At 43.0% G+C, this 28,000-nt stretch overlaps 1 protein-coding gene across 1 annotated transcript in view; it reads left to right on the top strand.

Annotated features, from left to right (window-relative positions):
- The first annotated feature begins 7,749 nt into the window (after positions 1 to 7,749).
- Positions 7,750 to 28,000, top strand: part of LOC131285737 (myosin-IIIb-like) — a 28,765-nt gene continuing 8,514 nt past the window's right edge. Inside the window, exons 1-3 of the mRNA XM_058314594.1 lie at positions 7,750 to 7,871; positions 20,809 to 20,965; positions 23,743 to 23,898. Coding sequence (XP_058170577.1) covers positions 7,750 to 7,871; positions 20,809 to 20,965; positions 23,743 to 23,898 — 435 coding nt within the window. The remainder of the gene's footprint in view (positions 7,872 to 20,808; positions 20,966 to 23,742; positions 23,899 to 28,000) is intronic.

Below are 28,000 nucleotides of genomic sequence, written 5' to 3'. Positions count from 1 at the left end.
GTGGCCCGCTGTTTCATTCCCCACGTTGCTGGACAGTTTCCTTTCGAGATAGAAATTTAAAATCCAATCTCGGCCAGCACGGCCTTAAATTTCTCCGAACCGCACCACCATATCAACCATGCCTTTTGCGTCCGGGTCGTCCTAATCGCTTCCACTATCGTAAGAGCTGGCGGCGCTTCATTTTCATAACTTCCAATCGGTTGCGTAAAAGGTAGCGCCTCATTCATCAAATTAAACAAATAGCTTCAAGATTCGAAAATCGAGCACCATTTTGTGGTGGGTTCGCACTCTTCCACCGAATGCAGAAGGCGAAACAGATCAAATGAGGGGGAGAAAATGACCATCAAGATTAATAAATGTGTAACGCTTGCCTCACGACGTTTTGCATCGACCATTTTTACGGCAAAGTGGTCTTCGGCTTCGACACCTTTGAAGGCAATAAAATTGGCAATGAAGATTAACGGACGAGAGTGAAATTTGCTTGTTCTCTTTGGTTTGTCCTTTTTTGATTGATTTTTAAACTTTCAGTTTCAAGACTAAAATTTAAGTCTTTTTCTCAAATTTATACAAAACGTATAAATATAAATTGCGCTTTTGAGTATTTGCTAAGAACTTATTCTTTTTGATGTTAAGTATGTTCGAGAAAATTATCATCTTCAATTTACATTTAGTTTTTCTTTTTTCTTCCGACTTTCTTTTTGTCTGTAACCCACCTCGTCATAAAAATGGTGGCAAATGGCACTTGTAGAAGATACCTGCGGCTTTGCCCTACGGGGGTTTTCTTAATAACTAAATCAATCAGCAAATGTTGATCGGTCGGGCGCTTCGTTTTTCCACCCGAATGCTTCGCTTGCCGCCCGTAAACCCATCGCTTCAACACATTTTTTCAAAAACATATTCCAACGGTTCGCGCGGACCGTGAACGTGTGGAAAGTAGTGGCCCTGCCCGGCACGGTTGGGCGTGAGGTCTTCCGATGTTGTACGGATTGTGGCGGCGAACAATTCGATCGATCAATTAGTACCTGGCAAACATGTAGCTGCCAAGCTGCCGGAGTTGCATCGCATCGTGCGAGATTGGCGCGATCGTTTTGGGAAGTATCGTTTGGTTGTTGTTTTTTTCCCCTCCCGGTCACCGTGGGTCGCCCACCCGTTGGCAGTAATTAATTAATGAAAAATGTAATTCCTCCATTTTCTTCCACCTTGGCATTCCTCGGCACGGCTAACGCACAAAAAAAAACAGAAACCATTTGACCATTCACTTGCATTTCACTGGCGTCCGAATGCTTTTTTTTCGTTCAAATACAATCAAGCAAGGCCGATTGACGTCATGGCACCACGAATCGTCATGCTGTGCGAATCTGTAAAAGGTTACGCTTAATTTTTCAACTTGCCAAAAGCTGAGCGAAAAATTGATCAATTCCACCGGGGCAGCTGAAAGGATTTTTATCCACTACAAATGGAGTGCCGGAGGGAACTTTTGCTACAAAAGTAAAAAACAAACGAGCAGTCAAGAAGAATATCTGATGCACGATTGGTGCTCTAACATCAAGCGGCGGGGGGGCAGTGATAGAAAAGATTGCAAACCGAAAGCGTATTGTGCCGAAAGTAAAAATAAAAGGTACCGAGTTTGATAGGAAAATGGGGTGGAAATACGAAAACCAATTTACAAGGGAGCTTGAGGGAATGAACAAAAAGTGAGTGCAAAACACTCTCGGAAAACTGCATGCCAGTGACGTAGAAGGCACGCATTGCACCTGAACAATGTTTGACCACTCGGTCGAGCGTTCCTTTCGGGGCAATCAATTAATTGATTAAAGTTGATTGCTTACCGCGCTCACCGATGATGGTGGTGAAGACGTGCAATGGTACGGCACGAAGTAGATGCATAATTAATCGGGTTGAGTTTTCAGCGCCACACTGCGTGTGCACTTGAGAGGAAAATTGTTTACCGAAAGGAAACGTGGGATTAATTTAAATTACCAAGCACAGATACGTCAACATTGGAATTTTGTGGGAAAGTTCAGTCGTCAGAGACTTTGGAGTCGTTCGAGTGCGTGTGGGTTCGTTAAATTGGTTTAATTATGGACGATCTTATGCTGTTCTAACTGTTTAACTAAATCAATAATATAAAAGCTCAAAATACACAAGTTTCAAGAATTAAAATTTATGTCCTTGAAATCTAACTAATAATTTGAATATGAGTGCTCCTGTTTGAGAACTTATGGCTGATTTTCATTATTTTTAACATAGTAAAACTTTCTTCAGTAAAAGAAAAGCTTTTCGTTTTTTCCACCTTCCACCACATTTCCATGGGAACGAAAGCGAAAGTCACCGAAGTCCGGAGACAGAGAGACACAATTATAATGCCATTAGGCTCGGACTAATTTTCACAAATTACCCAATCACTCACAAGCATCAGCGATTTCTTCTAGACCCCTAGGTCGTTCCCTCGGAGGTTAAAAGCTTGGGAGCGGCAAATGGCACAACGAATGTGCTGGAGAGTGGTTTGAAAATGCTTGTTTTTAGGATCATCTCACGGGGGGAGTTCTTAGAAGGTTCAGTGAAAGTGGAGCGAGGGAAAGAAAAGAAAGGTTACTCTGGTTGCTCGCGTGAATAAATGATGGTTTACAAATTTGGGCATAAGTGGTAAATTAACCAAATTTAGGAAAAGTTTGTCCACGAGGAATTGCAAACCTTTTCTTATTATTAAACATTCGCTCTAAAATAAGATGAGTTAAGGTTTTTTTAAATCCACCGTTCGTTGGTACTGATCGAAACAAAAAATCTTCATTAATGCCTGTACAGTTATCCCTTCTAAAGAAATATGCCAAGCCTTCCCGCAAAAGAAACGCGCCTGTATTCGATCCATTCATAGATGGTATCAGATAAAAACAAAGCAAAACATCAAAGATTAGCGCTGTGCCAAATCCGTTCATAACCTCATCAGCGGAAGGCCGGTGAATGATATTTTAATTTCGCGCCTCCAATCAATCATCTCATTGTGGGAGAGAATAAAGCAGCAGAACACATTCACGTGATTGATTATAAACAACGGTAATCGACGTGTATACACGGGGATTAGAAGGAGATTACGGTACCGGAACATGATTCGATTGGCGAGCATAAAAAAAAGGAGCTGCATCGAACGTTGCGCGAGGCAATACTTCATATTGTTCGCTATCTTCTGATAAATGTTATCGAACATGTGTGTAGCACCAATGTGTGTGATAAAAAAAAGGTAAACTGATATGATGTTGCGATAAGAAACCTCCAGGAAGAAGGATGGTGGATGGTTTCTATTGGGCAAACACTTTTCAATGAACAATCGTAATTAGACAACGGTGGAGTATATATGCGGGATCAAAAAGAAGCCGCAAAGTCCCGGTGAGGGTGGCGATGTTGAAGATGGCATGGGAGTAACACTGGGGGGAAGGTTACGATAGGCGATGGTCTGGCGATCGTTCAGCCCTTTTAGGGCCGGTTTAAAGCACGGTCCAATTGGTGGGCCCGATGATGGGCCAGTCGTGTGTTGGAGCGACGACGCCTTTTCGACGTTTTGGAACACTCACCCGAACCACCGTTACCCTCGGCAAGTGACCGCATTGAGCTCGGGAAGGTGATAACAACGGTGAAAACTCCCGTTCGGATGCCACGAAGCAAGCAGCAAAACAGCCGTAACCCGGCTCGCCATACCGGAACGGCCGTTGCAATGTTAAGGAGCTATTAGAAGGGGGTTCTTTCCCTCAAGGGGACTAATCCCTTGCTCCAGCGAGGGGTTAGATGAAAATAACAATAATCTCAGCACCCCACAGTGACGGACAATAATCAGTGCATGGTGGTTTTGTCGATTCTTCTTCGTCTTTCATTGACCATTTGTAACAAAAAATAGATGCTCACGAGTATTTTCAGCCCTCGGGGAAAATTAACTGTTTTTGTGTGTTAGAGGTGTATTTATATAGGGCAGTGGGTGTGGGCTATCGCCAGACGGTGTTCAGACAGATTAATAATTGTGTTCTGAGGTGTTTTTTTGTTATCTCAACCATTGTAACCTTTAGTAATTTACTTTTGCTGAATACAAACTTAGCTATTCAACGAAAAAATAAATAGGATTTTTCCACTTAAACAAAGAAATGAACAAGGTAATGATTGGTTAAACATTCAATATTAATAACTTTTTTTTGGTTAAATATTAAACTATAATAGCAAACAAGTTTCAAATGTTTTCTGATTGATTGACAAATAACTATTTCTCTTAAATATGAGAAACATAACTGTTTTTTCGTAAATCTTTTGCATATAAAAATAAAACAATCGTCTAAAGTGGTACACTATCAAATACTGGAATCAAGAAGAACATTTCTTATGTTGAAAAAATTTAAGTGGTTGAAAACTCTGAATCCAAGAGCAAAATTACAGATAAACATTTAACGTATTGTAGAAAACAAAATAAAAACAAGTTTAAAGTACTTTTATGACACAAGGTATAAAAATACATCCCTACAAGATTAGAGTAATATAAAAACTAATCAAAATATCACCCATTTTATTCCCGGATCTGATTCATTCGTTTCTAAATTCGATAGCCCTCCTCATATCTTCAACAATAATAAATGAAAAAATAATTTTTGACATTGGCATCCGATGGAAACCACCCCCTTCCCCCACCGCTTCGAACAAGCGCCCTACAGTGCGTCATATCGGCAATCAAGTGACAAGTAACCCTGCGCGAGATAGCAATCATTCGACTGGCGTTCGATAAGTACATCAAAACTCGAAGCAAAACGTGGCAATGGCGAAGAAAGGGAGGAAATTCGATAGCGTTATTTAGCGGCGAAGCAGTGTAGATAGGCCCGCCATGCTCGAGTGCGTCGACGTGCGAGCGGGAAGATAGCGAGCCAAAGTCAAAGCCGCCGGCTGAAGTTTCATCGAGGTCACCCGATGGGATGAGTCAGTTCAAGTGCGTCAAGCTGCATGCACGAGCTGTTCCGTTTGTGTGTTACTTTTTTCTCATTCGGAGTCGTACAAGATACCGCATACGTTGCATTTGGTGTTTTCGGGCAGTTTCGGGAGCGTAGAAGTTTTATTTTTTAATTGGTTAACATATTTGGAACACCTCAACCAGTGTAGAGGATAGGATGGATACATTTTACTCCATTTCTATTCTTATCGTGTCATGCATTAACCACTTTTAAATTTTGGTCATTTTGGAAAATGAGAAACTGTACTTTAATCCTTTTAAATTACTTTCATCGCCCGTTGGCGCTGCGGTTGCCTTGAAAACCCGTTCACTCACCGAAGGTTGCCCTCCCAGAGACCCATCACGTAAAGGAGGCAAAAGCTGTTGGTAGACAGCAACCCTTCAACGATAAGCGCCTCCGAATAGGGGCTTTGACTAAGAGAGGAAAGAAGGCAAAACCAGCAAAAAACCAACATCCGGTCGTGTGGGACTCGTGTTTGTTTTGTGTTGGAAGCTAGTACGTGATCGAAATAAGTAGATTTTATTTGCAATTTCAACAACACCACCCGGTTGAAGGTGTCGGCGCGTGTGTGTGTTTGTGAAACCGGGTGAAACGCAGTGTGAAACGGTTTGCCGAAGTGAAAAAAAACAGGGGAAAACAAAATACATCTTACCGAGTGCCAAGTACCGCCTCCGGGTGCCGTGATTACAATTTTCCAATGTTTTCGAGAAAAGGAACATAGGATGGGAGAGAAAGAGAAGGAGGGGAAGAGTTAAAGGGGTGCTGATATGCAAACATCAAGCGCCCATTCCAAGTACGTGATGGCGCGTCTTAAACGCAGCTGATTAATTGCCGATTAGGGTTTAAATTTAATTCCAACGAGGGCGCCTCCCCCCAGTATGTGTGTGTGCATTTTTTTTTTAATTTAAGAATGCAGAAAATGCATCCCTTTTGCGTTGGGGTTGGGGGTGGAAAAACATCTTCGAACATGAAATGCCAAACGCTCTCGGACAATACCCGTAATGTGTTTATCAATTTAACAGTTTGACTTAATTGGTGTGGCATTTCTGCGTTCGTGTCTGCGTCGAATCGAGATTGAGTGTTTGGATCGGATTACTTAACCCTTCGTGTGCGAAAAAAAAACAACCGGTACATTTTCCTTCGACCCAGTAAGCACCAGCGACACGCAACCGTTAACACATTAGAACGTTTCGTTTGAGGTGTTTGAAAAAAATACCTTCCCAACTGCGTGACCGCTTGAAAGGCCGGCATAACCGGCGTTCGGCGTGTGTGTGTGTGTGTGTGTGGAAAAGGTTCATCACGTTACGTCTACCTTTGGCCAGCGTCGAAGAACGTCGACGTTCGCGTGTCCCTTCACTGCGACCCGCCAAAAACGTGACCCATTCCAGTTCCGTTCTAATAAGCACGCTCGGAACAAACGTACGAAAGCGAAAAGTGATGTTGAGTGATTTTAAAATGCAGTAGGTGTTTAGCAACTCTTACCAACCGGGGGGTTGTTCTCGCCCGCATGGGATTGACAGGTTGATTAGCATATTTTCACTTTTAATTGCACCGTCGTTGTTGTACTTTACGTGACGGTTGCAACGGTTTTCGGGACGAATGTGGAGCAATGCGAGCGAACGTCATAGACCTTTTGGTCAAGTGTGAAGGTGAAACTGCATGGGAACGTAAGGGAATTGCAAAACTTGGCTTTCGTTCTACAATTTAATGCAAACCAGTGGGCATTAAAAGTTCATGACAGGTCAACACGGGATGAAATTAAATGGTGTAATTTGTTGTTGATTCTCAATGTTATCAAAACTAAAGTATCAAATGGATTTGAATTGGAGTGAAAACTAACATGAGACTACCTAATTTCAACTTTCAAAACCATTAAAACGACTCTTCAAAACAAAAAAAAAAAAAAAAAATAAAAAATTGCACAATTTTAATCACGGCCTATGCATAGAAATGTGTAAATTTATTTGTGATGCTCTAATTAATAGGAATTGATGCATCTGATATTTTTATACTCCGTAACCAAATTACAATTGACAATTTGATTTGAGTTGATTATTTGATTATTTATCATTGTTTTTAGTGCAAAAGGCATGCCTCTTTCACGTTTTATTTCTTTTCTAAAATATCGTTCGATTCAAAAACTCTATCGATAATGGGAAGTAAAAATGTTATGATTAAAATATCCATTATGGTAAAAGTCTCTTCTGAAAAGTCAAAAGCTTTTAAAGTTTAAATTATTATCAGACAGCACGTCATCTGTGCGTAACTTTGACTTGTCAAATTGATGTTTATCCGTCCAATACCGCCTATCCCAAGCTGCATCAATCGATTGAGTAACGTTGTGTTTTCGAAAACGATCAATTCCTTTCTAACGCAGGATTTGCTGCATTTGAGCCTTTCGAATGCAACGAAAGGTGATATAGAAAAAGGGTTTCACCTTTCCGAGAAAACCCGATGCGGTGTCAGCGCCTAAATAGATAAGCGCTGTTGACGGTTTCCGGGAACGATCGATGCATCTGATTAATGAGAAGCGTTCAAATCGTTGAAAGATGAAAGTTTGTTTGTTGTGAAAGAGAGCTACAATCGGATCCTAAAAGTTTGAATATTCAAAACAGACAGTTGCTGGTCGTGGGTTTTTACTTTCAAAGCATTTTTCTTGTACGGCTTGCCGGGTCTTTGGCGTTGCAGTTTCGAGAAGATAACGAGGTCGTGCGTAACGGAAGCCACTGCCTACGTGTCGGGTGTTTAGTTTTTCGTTTCCATGAGCCATATGTCGAATGGCCGGCCCCGAAGGCGTCGATACCGTTCGAAGAGTGCAAGCAAATCCACCGGAGCGGCTCCCGACCTGCTTCGGATAATCCAGCACAAGCTGGAAATGTCGTCTGTCAACTGGTAAGTAACACCGTCTGGGAATGGGAAAGCGTATTTTTTCGAGGAAATACGTGCATTAGAGCAGCAAGTTTGGAGTCTACTTTTACTTTCGCCGTGGCGTATCAGTTTCCTTACGCTCCGTGTCACCGTGTCAAGCGTTTTAATCTTTAACAAGCTGCTAAACTAGAAACATTTGACAACTCGATACTCGTTCTAACGTGGATGCATTTCATCGGCACCTCATTAAAAACGTGATAGACCGGTTCGGCGAGACATACATTTTATCTCCGTTGCCACTTCCTGGCGTTTCTGGGGGAAAACTTTATCGGAGAGATTGCTCAAATTGAGTTATGTCATTATTTTCTCATAGTTCATCGCAAGTACTTCTCTATCGACGGTGCGTCGTTGGTGTCGCTGCTTCCGTACTTGCATGACTAACGAATAATGTTTCCTCCTTCCACGGTTCTCCAACTCCTTGCAAAAGCGATTTTAAACGACCTGTCCTCTCATCCTACCACTTTGCGGAGCCAAAGACCTCGAAGCTGGCTTTACAGAGGTGCAAAGGCGACGCGCGACATGAAAGATTACTTTTTATCGCGTGATTGCGAGTCATTCTTTTCAGCCCTTCAACGTCGGGACGGTCTCCACCCCGAACCCAACTACCCTTGATACGAGCGTGACAATTGGAGTCTACGCCGGCATCCGCTGGCGAGAGTTTCGTGCGGCCTCCGGATGTTGGACTCCGGAGTTGGCGACAATTGTGTGCGCGTGGCTCTCTTCGCATTTCCTGTCCCTTCCTGCGTTCGCTGCAATAGAATAATCGGATTTCAAGTTTTCGTCGAGTGCTCGAATTGTCGAATGTCGCCGCTCCCTCCCAACGACCCCTGCTTAACTTTTCCCGGGCCCCGGGTCGGTTTGCCTGATCGGCGTCGTGATTAATGTTTGGGCGGGTTGTTTAGGCGGGCCTCGAGCAGGTCGGAATCGGAAGCACCACCCATTCTTGGAGGTGGAGATCCAATCTTTCAATTTGTATTCTGATCACCTTCAGCAGTTCATTGTTGTCGCACGGTTGTGAAGTTATACTCCATTTAACGGCGTGGAGGTGCTGAACTGATCCAAAGCGTCGCCTCTTCGTCTAGTTAAGCGTATTGACCTACAAACTTTAAGTGAATCAACCGGAAGAGCTTTTTCGAAATAAATTTAAAAAAAATGAAATCTATGACAATCATTATACTGATGCCTGGGACGTCACAACTTGTCGAATTTACTTGCTCTAAAAGTTACTAAGATTTTTTCCTAAGAGATCTGAAATTTAACGAATGGAGTGTTCAAAGCTGATAGGAGTTGAAACTGTATGAAAAGTTTTTCGAGAAACTAATTTTTTGGAAAAATTGCTCGTCGTAAAACTTGCATTTCTGAGGCAAACGGAGAACAACAGTAAGTACTTGCAAAACAATTTATTTTCCGTGCTAAAGGAGTGTTGGTGTGAAGATTTTCGTATAGAAAAAAACTTAAATTGAATAATTTGCCCTTTACGGCATCAAACAATAGAATGCCAGATATAAAACTTAGCCAACAACACTAGAAACATAGGATGATTAAATAAATCAATTTGAAAAATAAAAAAGATAAGCCATGCTTTGGCTAAGCTTTGGATCTTCAATAATAATAGTCCAAGAGTGGCCATTCCATGATGTGTTAAAAATGTTGGTTAGACTCGCAAAATAAAATTCAATAAACAGCAAAATATTTATCATTTGTTGATACTTTTCTGTAATTGAATTTTTCTCTTTCTTTTGTAATTGAATTCGAATTTCTTTAACATAAAGCGACCTACAATTAGTTTTATCGAAGGCTAAGTTTTTCCATAAGTCATGTATTTGTTGTGATAACAAAGCTTAAAGTTAAAATTGGTGGCATTATGGATACTGTATAGTCTAACTACACATGCTTAGCAATGGTTTACTTGAAAACTATTGGCATTAAACATTCCATTATATCAAATGTCTGTGAATATCGAAGTTTTATCTTCAGGATGATAGAATAAATAGATACGATACGTCATGCTTGTTCGATTGTCGTTTATCGATTCCATAACATAACTACGATGATCATTGAAAACAGTTAACACGCTATCAATGATGAAAATTAATCAATCTATTAAATACAATTCATTTTGATCTTCTACGCTCGCGGTTAAATTAGATAATGTATGCAATTCTTGCCAATCAATTCGTATCCCTAATCGTTCCACTTCCGAGTTTTCCCCCTGCTTGTCGGATCAAAAACGGTGACCAATTATGGCCAATGTGTTAATGATACGTGACGGAGCACAGTAATTATGCTAATATTTATTACCCTCCACCATGGTGCAGCAACCGCTTCGCTTTTTCGCCCGCGTAATGATGGGAAACTGAGCGTTGGTCCATTAATGGTCAGAGTCGGAAGCCATCCAAGATACAGTCATCATATTTGCTCGAAGGAAGCGGTCAGGGTTATCATCTGGTTAGTGTTTGTGGTGCTATAGGAGGGTAGAACGCAGAAGGGTACTGACCATGTGTGGGACGGTTTGTACGGCTCATAACAGTTACAGTTAGCTGATGCAACAACCTTCTCCCGAGCGAGGAACATCCAAATGGGAAATGAGGCGCTAAGATTCCTTCGGTTTGAACGAGAACGAGAGCAAGGACTTAGGCTGAAGTAATGACATCGTATTCTTGTGCTGACTTGAATCAATTTACACCTTGTTTACGCGCTGTATATGTCCATGTGGGAGGGTACTCCTTTGGTTTCGGGTTTATTAGACACTATCAAGCAGATGGAGCCTTGTTAGCCAGCAATTGACCCAAGACTCAAACTCCACGGATAAACATCTTGTTCTCACCCTTTCTTCACCGTCCGGGAAAGCCTCCCACCGCCCGTTCGGAAGGCACCCTTTTCCTTGTATGTAAATCGACGTCACGGAGGGTTTGTCTCGGCTCATATCACCTCCAGACACGCCCTGCCTTGGCGCGATTTGTAACCCGGTCGCTTCGCGAACGTTGGTGCGTGTTTGCAGTGCGTACTTCAAACAAAACACGCATGTGACTCGAACCCCTCCCAACATGGTGTGGGTTGCGTCGTCGGCGTTGATTTATGGGTCATTCATAATTTAGTTATCATAATTGGACACTTGTTCGCAAAGGCGGAGGGCGTCTTGGGTGTACGTTACTGCGTGCGGTGCTGAAGATGGCGTAATGGTCAAGATCTAGTTGCGATAACGACGGACCTTGTGGTATTCTGGCCATGTTCAGCTGCGCAAATCTTGTAACCACTTATCGCCAACGTTCGCCGTTAGAGTGCAGAAGAAATTGAGCTTCAATAATCGGCTGTAAAAACATTCTTTGCTTGTTTGCAGCAAATTATAACCACTTTTCTTCCCTCCAAGCCGTTGCACAGTAATGTGCAATTTTTCATTCTTTGCATAATTGCTTCCGATAACCATTTCACACGTTCCATTCCCAAGAGGAGGTTTTTCACCTTGCCATACAAAATGGTTTGAGTTCGCTCGTGATTGATTGTGTGTTTTTAAGCTATTTTGCATAAAATATGCACTCCAAGTGTTTCAATTTGTGTTCATTTGATTTGATGGCTATAATTTGAACGCTCGAATTTTTTCTCCTTTCTGAAAAAAGGGTTATCTTTGTTCTTTTTTTTAAAGATATTCTCCTGCTCAGTTTCTTGTAGCTTGCCGAACGTTTTTGTTCTGATCTCACAATTTCCATTGATTGCATGCTTCGAACGATTCGTTAATAGAAGGAAAAACACCATCGATGGCAATGTAAAATCAATCTGTTATTCTTGCAGGAAATGAATAGTAGATAATGAACCCGTCTGCACTAACAAGAAATCAGAACATTTTCAGCAGTTCTTTGGCCTCTAAATTATGCTATCAATCGAGCGCAGATGGTTTGAGCTTTTGGCGAACAGCTTTACAGAGGTTTCTCGTTCGTTGACTCGTGTGGATCGAACCATCTTCGTAACTACTTCACGTAAACGGTGATTCTTACCTATATCGGGGGCGTATTTCCAGGTGCCTATCGGGAATATTCGTGTTGCAAAAGTCTTTAAATTATGACGTCGAGCAAGCCGTCTCGAAGTTATCACCCCATCGTGCTTCGTTGGAAATATGTTTTGGGAACCGGAGCCGGTGGCATTATGGAAATTTGATACGATTCCAATCATGTGCAGCTGATACGGCAAGCAGCCGGTAGCTGCTCGGTGATAACTCGCCCGGCAAAGGTGTGCGTCAGCATTGAAAGCATTTGTTCGCGCATGCTAATGAAGAGTTCATCCCACCGAACCACCTGTCAGCGCTGGTGAGTGGTGGAATTTAAACTTATGTTTCTTCCGTTGTTGTTAAAATAATCCCTCAATTAAGAGCAGGCATTTACGGTGGGCCCCTGTAGGAGCACACAACAGCCCGAGGGTAAGTGAAAGGCAGAAAAGCCTACGCCGTCAGGTGCCTCGCCGTTCCTTGCGGCCATCCACTCGCACTTAAGACGAAATTGATGAAAACAGCACGTCTTAATTGGGACGCCTTTCGGAGGTGGGGATTCTCCCGACTGGGTTGGGGAACTCCTCGGGCCTCGTGGATGAAAACGATAGTTCTCTCCTCTACAGCGTGACTTCACGCACAGCAGCAACGCCAGCATGCGGATGCCGTTAATTCGATTAATTAATCGTTTGTTTTACGGAACGGGCTACGGACAGCGTCTTCGGGTCTAGTCGCTTGCCGGAGGCGCTAATAGTTTTCCTCCACCAGACCGGAGAGCAACGGAGTCTCATTAGCGTAACGGTATGGTGGGCACCCGCGAACTCCGGGCGGTACGGATCGCCATATGGACTCGACCGAGCGACCGGCGGTTTCGGAGGTTGCGTCATACAGCCGTTCGCACTGGCATGGCGATAAAGATATGCGCTCTTCCAAAGGCGCCCCCCACAAAAGCGCGCGCGCCCGCGTAACGCACGCAAATCGTCGGCGAGGTAACAGTTTCCCGAATGTTTGATAAGATGCCCAGGTTTGAGCTAGCGAGTCGTGAAAGAGGTAGGAAGTCATCGTTTTGTACACAACAGAAGATTCACTTACGCATGCCGGTTCGGTTTTACAAGCAACGTTTTCTGGGAGGATTCGACTCCGATGTTACCAGTAGTCATATGGCAATAAACTCCCAGACTCCTCGGGCCTCGTTTATGATGGTGATGACGTGAAAGGTGTGAGCGCGTCCGCTCATGTCGTTTCGCACGGCGATTTGTGTAAGTCGGGGAGGAAAACTACACACGAAAAAAGCTACGTTTTGGAGACGTTGGAATTATCTAACAGAACACATCTGCGGCAATTAAAATTAACTTCGGGGGATCGCGCTTTTTACCTTTTTCCTTCGAAGACTCTCGCGAAAAGCGGCTTAGTTTGACTGGTTTTATGTGTGTGTTGTTTTTTTCCCCCCGAAAAAATCTTCACCACCACGACTAATGGGATGCTGTGGGAAAGTCTTTATTATTCAATTAATGTTTTTATTCACCCAACTCTTCGGCTCGACACTTTCGGCCCGAAGCGGCGTACCATCCCAAAATGTCTATTATCTTCTCCGTACACGTCACTTGACTCTCTCAACAGGTTCAGAACGTGGAGGTGGATGCTCCAAATTCAACCCATTTTTTTTTTGCCGCCAACGACGGCTAGGAACATTTTTATGCGCGACAGAATACACGAGTCCCATCGTGACGAGTCGTTAAATTTGTCCCAATGAATTTGCCAACGCCAACGTAATAACCCGTGTCCCGGAGGGGGGACGCGCTACGAGGCGTTTAATATTCCACACCGTGGGGTGGGAGGCTTTTTTTTCTTTTTTGGTATGCTCCCATTATGCATAACTGGGTAGTGAAGCATAGAAAATAAAAACGTAACGTTAAAAACTGGCCGGCAGATGAACACAAAGAGCAGTTCATTCCCGGTTGACGCAATCGTATGGAATGATGGATTGGCAGACTTTTCAGTCCAGGGTGTTTTTTTTTTTTTTGGTACCCAACGTTGGAACTTGCCGACAGTGGAATTGTATTTGGAGTACGCCATTTTTTCCCCCCTTCAACGAACCATTTTTGCTCGTAGTTTGCAAAATTTTCTGATGCAGAGGGAAAAGTGTTGTTCCCCGGCGTGTTTCTATTGTGGGAAACATTTTTATTATGAATGAAGCCGTCGCTTCAAACGTCGGCCTGTTTCGGTGGTGGGTGGTATTCAACCATATCCACGCACAAAAAAGGGTAAAAGCACGCGGCCATTTAAAAAAGGTGCATGATTCCCGAACAATCCGATGAACATGTTTTGCGGAATGGAAATGTGCGCTCCGTGAATGTGTGTTATTTCTGACGGACTTTTTGTTGCTACCTATCCATAAACCATTCCGTTACGCTGTTCATCAACAAAATGGCCTATCGCGTTGTCATTTCCTACACAAATTGCTCATCAATTATCGATTGGTCAGCGTGGCGTGGCGTGAAGCCGTTCGAGGATGCATCGATTTTTATTTCATTTTAACATACGCACCACGTGGTTCGGAGCGTAATTCCGCTTCGTTCCGGATTTAACGAAGGCTCCGCTGGACCCTGAAGGTAATGCGGAAAGCCGCAACCAAACCGTGCGTCCGTAAGGGAAGGTCGACTACGACAAGCCGTAATTATTTCACGTGACACGCGTTCGAGGGAAATTCAAATTTTACGGGATGGGGAGGGAAAAAGCTGGGAAAAGGATTTGGAATATCGTCCTGCCGGAAATTGTTCGTTATCGTCGCGTGCGAATGTCCACGTGCATGCTGGGTGTGTGTGTGTGTGTGTGTGTGTGTGTGTGTGTGTGTGTGTGTAAGCTTCGTGCAGGGTAATAAATTTTACGTACTAATTACGACAACGGTGGTGTCGTCGATAACATCGGATGCCATCCCGGCCCCGATAGTAACCTGTAGGTGTGTTTGTGGCCACCAGTGGCGTTTGCCATACATTGCAACCGATTTTGGACGCCTGCGGTGGGGAAAACGGAGCGGAGGAAGGGGGGGAAAAAACATCAAAATTGAATTCCTCCTCGATGGCGTCGGTCGATAGGAGTGCAGAAATCAATATCGCCCTGGTTTGGTGCATCGATAACAGGCACGTCCCGGAGATGGGCACTGCTGGGTTTAATTGCAGGACCTGGCCTCGGTCAATAGGCTTAATTTAGGATCAGGTTTGGTTTTTCTGTCGCTTTGAATTATGGCACGGTGTTAGTTGGAATAATCAAATAAATTATCCAAATCACAGTGTTTGCACGGAACAATGTTGTTTGATTTGAATCAAAGGAATTAATGCAGTTATGCGATTTGATACAAAATCACTGTGTGACATTACACCATCGCAAACAAAACACAATTTGTTCGCTAGTGTTGATTACACTGATTGTAAAACAGTTTTATACCCAAAATTCAGAAATATCACTACAAAGCAAGTGTAGTCAATGTTACACATCAATATTAGCTGTTTCAAAGGTTTTGTATGGTGCTAATAGTATAATTGAAAAAAAAACAAAAACAGCTATCAAAACATTCTTGATCTTTTATGTTAACTTTCGAAACGAAATAATTTTTTTCGCAGTTTCGATCAATAATTGTAGGTTTAAAGATCATTTATGAGCGAGTAATTGAACCAAAATGTTTTATTTTCAACCTTAATAGATAAAAATTTATTTTTTAGAATTTAAAACAATGTCTGATGTCTGGAAATTGGACTGGTGGCTTAAATCTAGTTTGAAAAAATGTTGAAAATGTTTCTAATATGTTTAAGTTCCTTCATCCATTAGAATGGTGATGGTGAAGATTAATTAACAGAACAATAATTTATTTGTTTTATTAACTCTCTATTCAAGTAAAATTAAAATGACACATCATGCAACTACTTTAAGACACTCCATCTAGTATCTTTCATTTAAAACAAAATGTGAAAAGTTAAAGATGAGTGAGAAATATACGTAACACAATTGAATGCTGTAAAATTTACTTCTTCCTCGAATGGAAACTTTTCGCCGAAGCCTCAGTTCAACGAACAGTTGATGACAGATGGGTCCATTGATCGCATAGCGCTGAATTAACTTTGAAAGGAAGTTGCAAAATTGCAATTCCGTGCCAGTGTCACTGTGGCTAGGCAATGTCAATGAAGTTCGCCGAAAGGAAAGTAAAACAATCCAACACAATGCTTTTTCCCAGCAGGAGAAAAGCGAAAACTTGAAACACAACAACGCCACACTCGAACAACACACTCGGTGTGTGACTAATGCCCTCTTTCGAACGATGCTAGTTCACCTTGCATCGATTTGTTTGCCGACGATAATGCACTTCACCCCGAGGGTTTTCCTCTTCCTCTCCGTTCGACCATGGTATGCGCTCTGATGAATGCACATCGATATATTGTGGGCTGCTGCCATCGATGAGGTTTTGATTGTGATATCACTCGAGTATGCGACGAGGCCGTAGAGTTGGAGAGAGGGAGAGTTAGAGAGCAATGTTGCGATTAGGAGCTTATTTAACTGCTCTACTGAATCGAATAAGTGTTGTTTTCTTCGGCACTGACAATGTTGAGAGGACAACCTGATCTTGCAAAAGTTATTTGCCAATGGAAAACCCAACAAATTACCAACTGTTTTTTTTATTGCAAAAACTTATCGCAATCGCTTCTACACTTTAGTTCCGTTTTTGCAAAGGATGCTTTCATTCGGTGAGTGAATGTGTTCAATTGGTGAGGCGATAAAAACTCGATAGCATTTATTTCTTCAAGAGGCTTTTTTCCTCACTTACCATTTACGTACTCACCGTAACGTGTTTCGTTAGTTGCAGCAAAAAGTTTTACTAACCAAAAAACAAAACAAACTCCGCGTCCAGGAAAAAAAAGAAACACCAGCTCCGCGCGCGAAGTAGAGAGAAAACCGGCGTTAGATTTTGCTCCGCTGGGGTTATGCCGTCTCCAGCTGACACCTCCGTGACCGCGGCCTTAGGGAGACCTCCGGTGTTGTTACTGTTTTTACATACATCTATATATTTTTTCCAACCTTTTGCCGCGCCCTCCATTCGCCGGCAGGGCGCCCCCTGCGCCCCGGTGAACTAGAAACCCATTTTCTGCCCGGGAAGAAGGGTGAAAGTGATCGTCGGGAACCTGCTGCTGGTTCGGGTTGCATGGATGTGTGTCTTGCTTTTTTTTTGTTTACTGTCCGCCAGTTTTTAGTTCCACACGTAATTTACCAACCGTCTGGGGCTAAACGCAACATGTGGGTTCCGTTCCTATCGCTGGAGGGCGTCAAAGGTAGGTATGTGGAGTCGAGCACACGGCGGCTGAGAGCATGGAAAGTAAACCGAAGGTCCGATATGCATAGACCGGACTAATTCACTCGAATGGAGCGCATCGTCACTCGAGTGGAACGTTCTAGGCCAGTGTTCTTCAACCCCTCCAGCAATATTTCATCAGAATGCCTTATAATTTTTTGTTGAATTAATTAAAATATCCTCTTAACAAATGTAGAACGTTTTAAAGAAGTGTGGAAGTCTATAATCTGATTCCTTTGGAATTACATAAATTGTGAGATATAGAACATCCCAATTTTGTTGTGTATTGGTATCAAATGGTTGTTGTATTATGTTTATTTGGTGTATATTTGTTTTTATGAAAAGTTTTTATAATTTCACAAATCGATTAAAACATTTAAAATGTGTTTAACTTATTTTTCTTCAAAAACTGTGAGAACTATATTTTCCTAAACTCATGCTGTATTGCTATCGAATGATTATTATATTATGTTTATTTGTTTTATATTCATTCTATATATTCAACAAGCTTTTACATTTTTTTGTAATTTTATAAATCAATTAATGATTTAAAATACGTTTAACTTGTTTTTCTCCAATGTCTGAACACCTCTGTTTAGTACCACTTGGAACCTGTTTTTTTGCCCAACATCTCCCCAATGGCGGCATTCGAGCGAGTTGCAACGGAACCAGCTGGATTTTCCTCGCCCGTAAATTGGCCCGGGTGCTCACATGTTCAGTTTTCCACGTCGCTAGCGTTCTGAATGCTGTTCGACGTAATTTCACCCGCTTTTCCACCGTCCCGCAGACGGCGTCGCAATCAGAGCGTGATGGAAGCGTTTGCATTAAAGTGGCTGAAACTGAGAGTTTCTATTGTTTCCCTACCGAACCAACCTGTCACACACATACACACACGCACACATACATGTGAGGCTGGCAGTTATTGATGCTCCCGGTTTACATTGCACCGGAGATCGAGCGTGCGTAGACGGCAATGATCTATGAGCTTGTGGGGGATGCATGGACAGGTGCTGATTGTTGCAATTGCCAACAATGTGCGTCTATTTAATGCACTCCTTCTCTCTCTACTAGTTCTCTTTCCCTCCCACTCTCTCTATCAGTTATTCACAGTTGTGCCTGTTGCACGTTACTGTCAACGGTAATATCTGCACTTTTCAACCAAACCAGCTAAGGTTTGGTCGTGGTGGGAAAGCTGTTGGCAGCATCGAAAGGCACGCGGAGAAATCATGCTAAATAAATTGTTTCCATTATCTCGTTATGTTAATTTTATGCGCCGTCACTTACACTGTGTCGTGATACGAGCACGCGGCATGTTGGTGCGTGGCGCCGGTAACCGACACTCGAAGACACTTTGTGAGTGGGTTGCATGTGTATTGGGCCTTGGTTACGAATTTTGGAGCAATGCCTTTTTTTTCGTTATCCGACGGATGAACGCGTTAACGGTGTGGGCGCAAGCATGGGAAGTTTTGGGGAGTGCAAAAAAAAGTCTTCAGCTCGCCTTGAGGCAATGTGCGGAGCCGTTTATGCTCAAGATTATGCACGCTCGTTTGAAGCTCATTTTGAAGCCGATCGGTGCAACAAGTGCCAATAGAAAGTGGAGCTAGCGCTTCTCGCCGGAATTTGCATAATACCGGGAGCAGCATACTTTACAAACCTCATTTCCCGCCGTATTTATTAGCCCCTCGAGGCGATATCCAGAATAACTGGATGCTGGAGCTCCATCTCGGTGTTTTTTCTTATTTATCCAACTCCCCCTTATGTCTCGCTCCGGTACTTCACCTCCCGAGCTCCGAGACGGAACTAATGTAGCGTAAACTAGAACGGTCGCCAAAACCGGGCGGGAGCTTTTCCGGCAGCGAAGTAGAAACTGCTGCAAACTCCCGATATCAGTCAACGGCGCGTCACTTTTCCGTAAGCCGTGCCTTCCGGCGCCAACTCCGGCAAAACTATTTTCACCGCCATTTGCAACACTCATGCTTACGCGCAGTCCCCCCCCCCCCTCCCCCTGTCCCCCTTGAGGCAGCGTTTTAGGGGTGCAGGTTAATTAGGGAAGGTTTGCCGTGGTTTGTCGGTGTTAAACGAGGTTTTAAGCACCACCAGACGATCAGTCAAGTGATGCAATTTTTGTGGTTTTTCGGCTGTTGGGCTGTTTGAGACGGGCGGGAATGGGACGAGGTGCCGATGGAAAGATAATCACACCACGATGGTGTGCGATTATTAGCGAGTTAGATGGGAAAGTTCCCTCGAGTGGATTGTTTGCATAAAACAACCCCGATGACTGGGAAGTTGCAGGGGGCCGACATCAACTAAAATGTATTATTATTAGATTAATCTTTTCTTTAATTTTTAACTGCGGCACGGGTAATTATAAATGTAAATTCATAAATAAACTACATTGTTTCTGACGAGTTTTTGATAACTTGCCGGTCAAACAATGAAAGCTGATGAAAGGCAAGCAAGAGTGGAGAAATGTTTACATAATAATTCGTCAGTTTTAGTTTAATCAAAGTACTTTCAGTAAAGGGTTTTTGCAAGCAGGAGACTGTTATTTTTGCATCAAATACCCTTCACATCATTAAGCTAAGAAATCAACACCTTTGTGATGATTTGAATCGTTTGGCAAATCTTTTTTTTTCGTATTTTTGTTAGGTAGAATGCAAGAGGTTTGTCATCCAATTCGGGTCGCCTGACCGTACCTAATCATCTTTCACTAATTATGAAATGATAATAAAGGAATTCAAACCCGTTCTTAAAAAAAGTCATTTGAATTGTAATTTGTATTTGTGTGGAACATATTGATATGACAAAACACAAGGAGGATGAAATTGAAACTCAATAAAAACAAAACTCTTACCTGGAATAGATTTCGCATGAGTGTAGTTTCATTTTCTACTCTCAAATTTTAGTGAAAAATCTCAAATTTTAGTTAGGAAGTTTTAAATTTCACTCCGCAGAACATGAAAGACCATTTCACACAAGAACAAATAATGCTATTGTATTTATTTCTTCGTTTTGTTAGGATATTATTTTTTGAGTTAATAAACCACAGCTAACAAAATACGAAAAATCGCAATGTTAGAACCGTACGTTGACTTGCTTAGCGACCATCCGGAAAATTCGACTTACAGGGATACAACGTGCCAGAGCTGAACAGTGAGCTGGTATTAACAATCGATACGCATCGACCTAGGCAGCCGTTGTGGGCATGTGCTCGGTTGGACTCACCTTCCCCCGATGTACACTCGGGATGGAAGCATCGCACTTGATCCTATTAGATTACAGCGTGTGTCTAGTGTGACCAATATTGGGTAGTGGTCCCGCGTACCACAACGCTGGTCGATAGTGTCCATACGAGGGTGACGGTCTCGTGCGGTTTTACTGCATATGGCCCGCCTTGTCCGGGGCCTTAAAACCATTTATCCCTCATTCTTACCTTGCTGTTGCTGAAACGAACGCACGGTGGCGAGTGTTCCACCTCGCACCCGGTAGTCAATGTTGCGCCACCGGCCAGAGTGGACGGGAACGGTTGATGAGCGTGTTCGCAGTTCTAACGGGTGTCCTTCGTTCTCCTCCGCCCCTTCCAGGAATATGGCCTACAATGGACTGTCGCAGCATGTGGACTTCAGCAGGCTGCCGAACCCGAGCGAGCGCTTCGAGCTGCTGGACCTGATCGGCGAGGGCACCTACGGCGAAGTCTACAGTGCGAAGGATAAGCACACCGGGCGGAAGTATGCGGTCAAGGTAAGTGTCGGTGGAGGCGGCCGAATGGGTGTGGTTCATTAATTGGTGCCTTTTACAAGCGTGAAATTTCGGCTGCATCCAGTCGGAACGTGTCGCATCGGGGGAAAGTGATGATGCTGGTCAACAAAATTCGAGTAGAGATCGTACCGATTGCGACTGATGCATCTCTTTGGCAGTGACAAACGACCTCAATTTGGCAGGAGTGTCACGCCAACTGGATTTGCGAAAGGCGAAACCGGTGTGCGAAAAAAACTATCAGTTTTAATTGTTCGCCATATTTTTTCCCTCAAATACATTGTACGTTGTTGAAGGTGTGAAAAATTGAGTTTGAAGCTTACATTCGTCTTCAGAGGCGTTGACTTGGCGTGCTTAGCGCGACTTACTAATCAATTTACCGCCGTAATCGATGGTTACGCGAGTTCACGGTGGATTGTATTCAGAAAAATTGTCCATCAATTATTTAACAACAAGCAAAATGGCGGACGGACTGATGGTTGCTGGTGGTTGACCCTAGCTCCACAGCACACGTGTTAATTCACCTCCATGTTGTAGCAGGATTTCATGTAATCATTTATGTCTGGTTCGGCTGCACCGCTTCCGTGGATTCCGCAAATCGCTCGCAGAAGGTCTTAGGGCCGGGGCCCTTGAGCCGGCAACAATAATCAAACCAAGGTGGACGGTCTGGGAACATCACACATATTACGTGACGATAAGAGTTTGTGTTTGTACACTGTCGGCGCTGCCTGCATTTCCGACTGATATGTAAAGTGGCGTGAACATGTGAGTAAAAACACAAAACATGTACACACTCTATCCCCACAGTGCAGCTGGAAAAACACAAGACGCAAGTCGCGGGCTGCTTTCGGGCTGAGTTCCGTCCCAAACCGTGGCCGGAAGAAAGATGGCGGAGGGGGAAAAACAATGGTAGATGATTGATGGGCTGGTGATGCGTCTCTTGGCGCCCCACCATTTTCGCGGGGTCGCCGATGCGTTGCGCTAATCGTCCGTGTAGTGCGTTTTTCTTATGTTTTCATCCGACCGAACGGCAGCGTTTGAATCGCAGATTGTAGCGGATTCGATTCGATCCGTGCCTCGGAAGTGTCTTGTAAGTGTCGAAGGAAGTGGTCTTCCGAATCGGAAGGTTGGAACGGATTGGCATTAGTTCGACGTCCGCTGCGTCGTCGGAGCACGTGTGGTGGTGGGTTGCAGGAATGTTGATGGATACAATAACAACCTGGTTTTAGGAGCAACATACTGAATGCAACCTTAGAAGTGCTTGTCTGCCTGTTACCTTCAGTGAAAATTGATTTTTGTCCGTGAAGCAACAAACGGTCAGCACGTGCCAACAACAGGCGTACTGTTGTCACATGTTACACACAATGTGAAATGGACGAAACAAATTTTTTAACAGAAACATTAGTAATGAAGACGTGTTGGGTATTGTAAGGAACATATTTGAATATTAACTATAAATCAGTTTATTCAACTGGTATTCAAAAAGTCAAATATAAAAATTAGATAATATGTTAATCCAACCAATTTATTTCATTCATGTACTGTTTTGTTTAAATTAAGTTTAGATAATTTTTAAAGCAAAACAGGTTCACGAGTAGACTTGAGTTACTTGGAATGTGTAGGCAATCTTGCGTCAAATTTTTAGGCCATGCAAGTAAGTGTTATTACTTTATTCAGACATGTTAGCTGATTTTTGTCAAATACTTGTATTGTTTCTGTAAACTTTGGAGTAGGTATTAATTTGTAGAAATTTTAATTTATGGTTTTAGAACAGAAGCCATAGAGCTTAACTATTGTTCCATGTAACATGAGGAACACTAGTTTATTTTGTTGTTACATTGACCTACAATCCGTTAAAATGTACAACTCTATAAGAACAATTTCAAAACCCAACAATATTTTGAAAAACAAATTTAAAGTAACATTAGAAGTAACAAATCTAAAGTAACAAAATACGTTACTTACTTAAAATATTAAACATGTTAGCGCTTTGTCGTAACTTTTTCAACCTTTTTTCTGGTCCTTTCGACATATTTTGAACCGTTGAAAACTGAAGTTTTGACTCAAATATCAAAATTAAAACTTCAAAAGCTTTGAAATAATACGAAATTATGTTACAAGAACAGAAAAAGATGTTTCTCGAAGATAAAAGATGAAATAAAATTTAACTTTTCCATTTTCACATTGAAAAACAGACTGATCAAACATTGCCGTATTACGTTGCGAATCGTTTTCGGAGCAAGTAAATTTATTATTTATCAGAAGATTCCCCCCGTGCAGATAATTTCAACCTTCGTACGTTTTCGGTAGGGCGTAGCGGTTTTTTTTTCCCCGTACTTGGAAAAGTAATAATTTGATTCAATCTTCCTATCATATGAGCGCATCATGTTAACATGCACATCATCATGATTACCCCCCAGCAGGAGGCAAGCGTTCGAAAATCAAAAATCTCTTCTGAGGGAGGGAAGGAAATAAAAAAACTCACAGCTACCGGTATTCGGTGCAGTTCGCTCTTCTTGGTGGTTCAATTTTCGCTTCAGGTGCAAAAGGAAAAACACAAGTACACACACGAGATTCAGATACGCTGGGGGGAAAGAAAACCGGTTTCACTAAATTACCCGCGGGTGCATTATGGTTATTTGTGGGATGTTTTTTTTTCTTCGTTTGTTTGATCAGTTTGTATGTTTGGTTTGCTGTTTGCTGGTAATCTCGCGATTAATATCGATTCCGTTCTTCCGTTCTTTTTTTTTACTCTCCCGCAGATACTGGAAAGCATCGCCGATAATATCGAAGAAATCGAAGAGGAGTACCTGGTGCTGCGCGATCTCTCCAAGCATCCCAACATTCCCGACTTTGCCGGGCTGTTCCTGAAGCGTGGTACCACCGTCGAGGATGACCAGCTGTGGTTTGTGCTCGAGGTAAGTAGGCTTTGAAGTGGGAGTTGGCTCCGTTTCTAGCAAAAAGAAAAAAAAACCCTGATTTTCCCAACCGCGACACAACACGCTGCTGTAAATCAATGTGTTTTTCCTCATGTTCCGCACCAAATGTGGATCAGTGGAGTGGAGTGACAAAACTTTCCGCCCCTCGGAAGGTCCGAGTGACCGAGAAATTAATTTCGTTTTAAAATGCGCATGCACTTCCGCCACCACCGAGAGCGGTGCGCAAACCACCGTGGAGGGCTCCAAAATGAGGGAAAATTATGATGTTGAATGCTAATAACGGTGAACGGCTTTCCGTGTGGCGTACGTGCCGGAATGTGGCCGCACGGTAAAAGTAAGCATTCATTTCGGAAGAAAGTTCATCGATGGAAGCAAACGAAATGAAGAAACGAGCCTGGTTGAACTTAACACATCCTTGACTTCGATGGAGGGGCCTCAAGGTCCATCCTAACATCCCCCCTTCTCCTTCCCCGGGCGGGTGACCGTGAACTTTTGGGTTCGGAACGACCACGAAAGCCACGGTCCGATTCGGTTCGGTCCGGCTCGGAGGCAGATGAAAATTGTCGGATATTATTCATCAGCCGGCTAAAGATTTCATTACCGGGCTGTGATCAAGATGTTGTTGCGTCCAGCATTCGAAGTACCAGGGAAAGCGATGTTTTTCGAGGTTGCCGCGACCTTCCACCGGGTAGCCGAAACCGAGATGGAAACGAGAAAAATCGAGAAACAGAGCGAGAGCGAGAGAGAGGGTAAGACAGCAGTGGAGATAAAATTATGCACCCGGGGATCGGGGGTTCCGTCTTTACGCCTTGTTCCGGTGACGCCGGTGAAAAATCTCGGAAGCGCGGCCCGGGCCCGGTTCAGTTGGTCAGTCGGTGCAAAGCGGTTCTGCGTGGTGGATGGACGTGCGCGCGTGTATGTCCGGTGACTTGTCCCACAGTGTTTACAACCCCTCGACGCAGGCCATAAACGCGAGCCCCGCCAGGGTGCAACGACGGCTAACGGCTGCACTGCGTACGGTTTACGACCGGCGAGACCTGGTCGCCTGGCGACGATCGACGGGCTTTAGGATCATGATATTGATAGTGATAATCATACGGAAGGTATGACGGCGATTTATTGGACGTTTGATTTTCCTGTGTGTTTATTGTTTTGTGTGTTTTGTGTGTGTGTGTGTGATACAAACACGGACGGACTACGACCCAAACGGCCTGTACAAACTACTCCTTGGCTCAGTATGGTGAAATCCCAAAGACCGTGGATCAGGACCATGACAAGTGGAGTTCTAAGGAATTGCTTGAAAATCTGTAGACAACACTAAACCACCCTAGAATATATCTAGGGCCTGTCCTATAGGGCCTTACTGCTATATCGTAAAGGATCAAAGACACTTCTTCATGCCTGGATTAATGGAGTCACAGGAATCTCAGGTACAGGATCTCCAAAAAATAGTTATATGGGTTAGAAGTTAAAGCTGAATAAGTTGCGATCGATTCCATCGTAGTTCTTCATTTGATCCTACTTTCATTGTAGTATTTGGAATGTATATAAAGTCGTAAAATTGTCTGCTTATCTTTGAAACAATGATTATCTTTTTCGACGATAGCGTCGACAGCTATAAATCATTCAACCTGCTTCGCCGTTAACATTGGTAGTTATGATAAAAATATCTTAGCTTCAACTTTATAGGGTTTATGATTTATTATTTCTTTTTTGACGAAAGATAAATCAAGATTTTAGAGTTTTGTTCGGTTGGATGAAATAAGGTCACGTCGATTTCTCACGTACTTTTTAATCGGACATTTAATCCGACTGCTACATCGTCATCGTGGTTATTTACAACAACCGTGAGGATCGTAATTGTTTCACTTTCTTCACTTTGGTCCGTCAACCAGGATGTCTGTGAGTCACTGTTTCACTTACTTTTTTCCCCCAATTTTAACTGTTGCCCTATCGAACATCACTACACCGGGCGTGTACTTTCAACCTTGAAACATTTTTAACACCACCTCTCGAGGAGGAAAAGATAGCCACCATCATCGTAGCGCATCTTTAGCTGGCAAAAGGCCACAAGGGCAGCGCGAGAAAGGTAAGATCGAAAGCTGCGTCATGTTCGTCCCGGGTGCGCTGAGATGGCGATACTTTCGTTTTCCGCCCCGAAAGCCGACCCGGAGCCACACACTTCGGGCCAGTTCGATTGACGGAGATAACTTACTTTCCGCCGGGTGCTGATTTTCTCCAAGGCAATCCCCTCCGGGATTGCGTCGCGAACACAAAAGGCGCGTCGAAAGAAAGTTCAAATTAAAGCTACACCTTCGTTGTGCGCTTTCGGTGCGACTTGGAGATATCCGATGGAGATAGAGGCGGAGGGAAACGCAAAGCTGCTCGACGATCTTCAACTGTCTTTTCTCTGTTTTTCTCCCTCGTCCAAGAGCCCACCCCTTCAAAGGGGTGGTAAGGGTGGACCTGCTGACGTCTTTTTATGCTATTCTTGTCGGGAGTTTTGGCAACATAGCGAATGGGTTAAAATACTTTTGTCAGTTTTTATGCCCAACGGTGGTTGATTTCGCCTATTAGTGATTCCATGTTGGCAGGTTCGATAGTGAAGCGTTAAAGTCCGATGAGACGAATCATCGAGACCGCCGGCGGCCATCATCTTCGCGACATATAAAAATGAAAACCCCTCGATGGCCCTCGAGATTGAACGCGGAGAAAATACAACCCCAAACCTTGACATGACACTGAAGTGATAATGCGAGTTTTGGGACAGGTTTTTCGGGAGCGACACCGGAACAGCATTCTTTATTCGACAGCGAAATGAGGACCAAGCTTTTAACTTGGCCGTCGTGAATGGAGGACCATAAAGTGGGATCGATTTTTGGTTGGGACGAAAACAAAAAAACTGGGACGCGATATAAAAGCAACCATAAACTTGTGGTGATCGCGAACGGAGGGTAGAGGGATTGGTATGTCGCTGGCGTCCGGGGAGAAGTTCAATGCACTCTTTGCAAGAAATGCATTTTCTTTGGGGAGAAAATCGGTTGTCGCACCCGATCGAATGACAATCTCTGTCGCGGTGGCTTTCACCGAAAATTAATTGGACGAAAAACATGGTTCAAAAGCAGTAAATATGTTATCAAAACTGAGGTGTGAAAGGATGTAATCACTTCCTAATTGATCTATGAAAATTCCATGTTTAATTGGCCAGTCGTTTGGTTTTAAAATGTGTGTACTTACGAATATCATGATAGATTAAAAAAGATATTGAATAATTACACTACACTTTACACTACGTCCTGCAACTACTTTAAACTCGATGCAACGCATTACATAAAGCTAAGAAAAGTAAATTTACTTGAAAAACAGTAATATGAAATGGAATAATCCTTACTTAACCAAAAAAAAAAGAAGCTTAATGAGTTGAACACATTTTAGCAAGTCACTGGAATGAATAACGAGAGATAATTAGCAGCTTCTTTAATCTAGTCTCGTTCACACCTCAGGATTCACTCACTTATTTTTAATTACTCTTAATGGAAGAGAAGTTAATGAAGCATGGAATTCACAGTAGGTAGTTATTTATTGATATGTTTTTTTTATAAAATAATGTTATCCAATATTTCACATTGTCCGTAGCTAAACGTAAATTTTAATCTAACGATCAACTTCTTACCAGTACATGAAGTAGTATAAAGTAAACTATCTGAAGCGAATAGTGGAAGTAACAGAAATGAGTATCTAACACAAACCAAAAAGTAAAGTAACTTGGACTAACGAACGTCCAATGGTTATTTGCGGATGATGAGAAAAAAGTAATCTGCACGGTACACCTTACGATTCTCCGATATTAAGGTGAATTGGAGCGGTACGATACCGGATGGTTTTGGAGCGTTTATTTGCTTGTTGACATAACTTATTGCCTTTGCTCGACGCCTCTCAGATCCACCTTATGCTTCGCCTTTGCGCTAATCGAAGAGTGGGAAGATAATAAATTTCCCCGGGTCTAGCGAGGAATCGCTTTTTGGCACGAAATGATGAAGGTGGCTTGTGGTCCGCAAGCAAACCCATGGGCTCATAACCG

Source organism: Anopheles ziemanni, chromosome 3 (assembly GCF_943734765.1).
Source record: "Anopheles ziemanni chromosome 3, idAnoZiCoDA_A2_x.2, whole genome shotgun sequence".
Classification (NCBI taxonomy): Eukaryota; Metazoa; Arthropoda; class Insecta; order Diptera; family Culicidae; genus Anopheles; species Anopheles ziemanni.
This window is presented reverse-complemented; position numbering and strand designations above follow the sequence as displayed.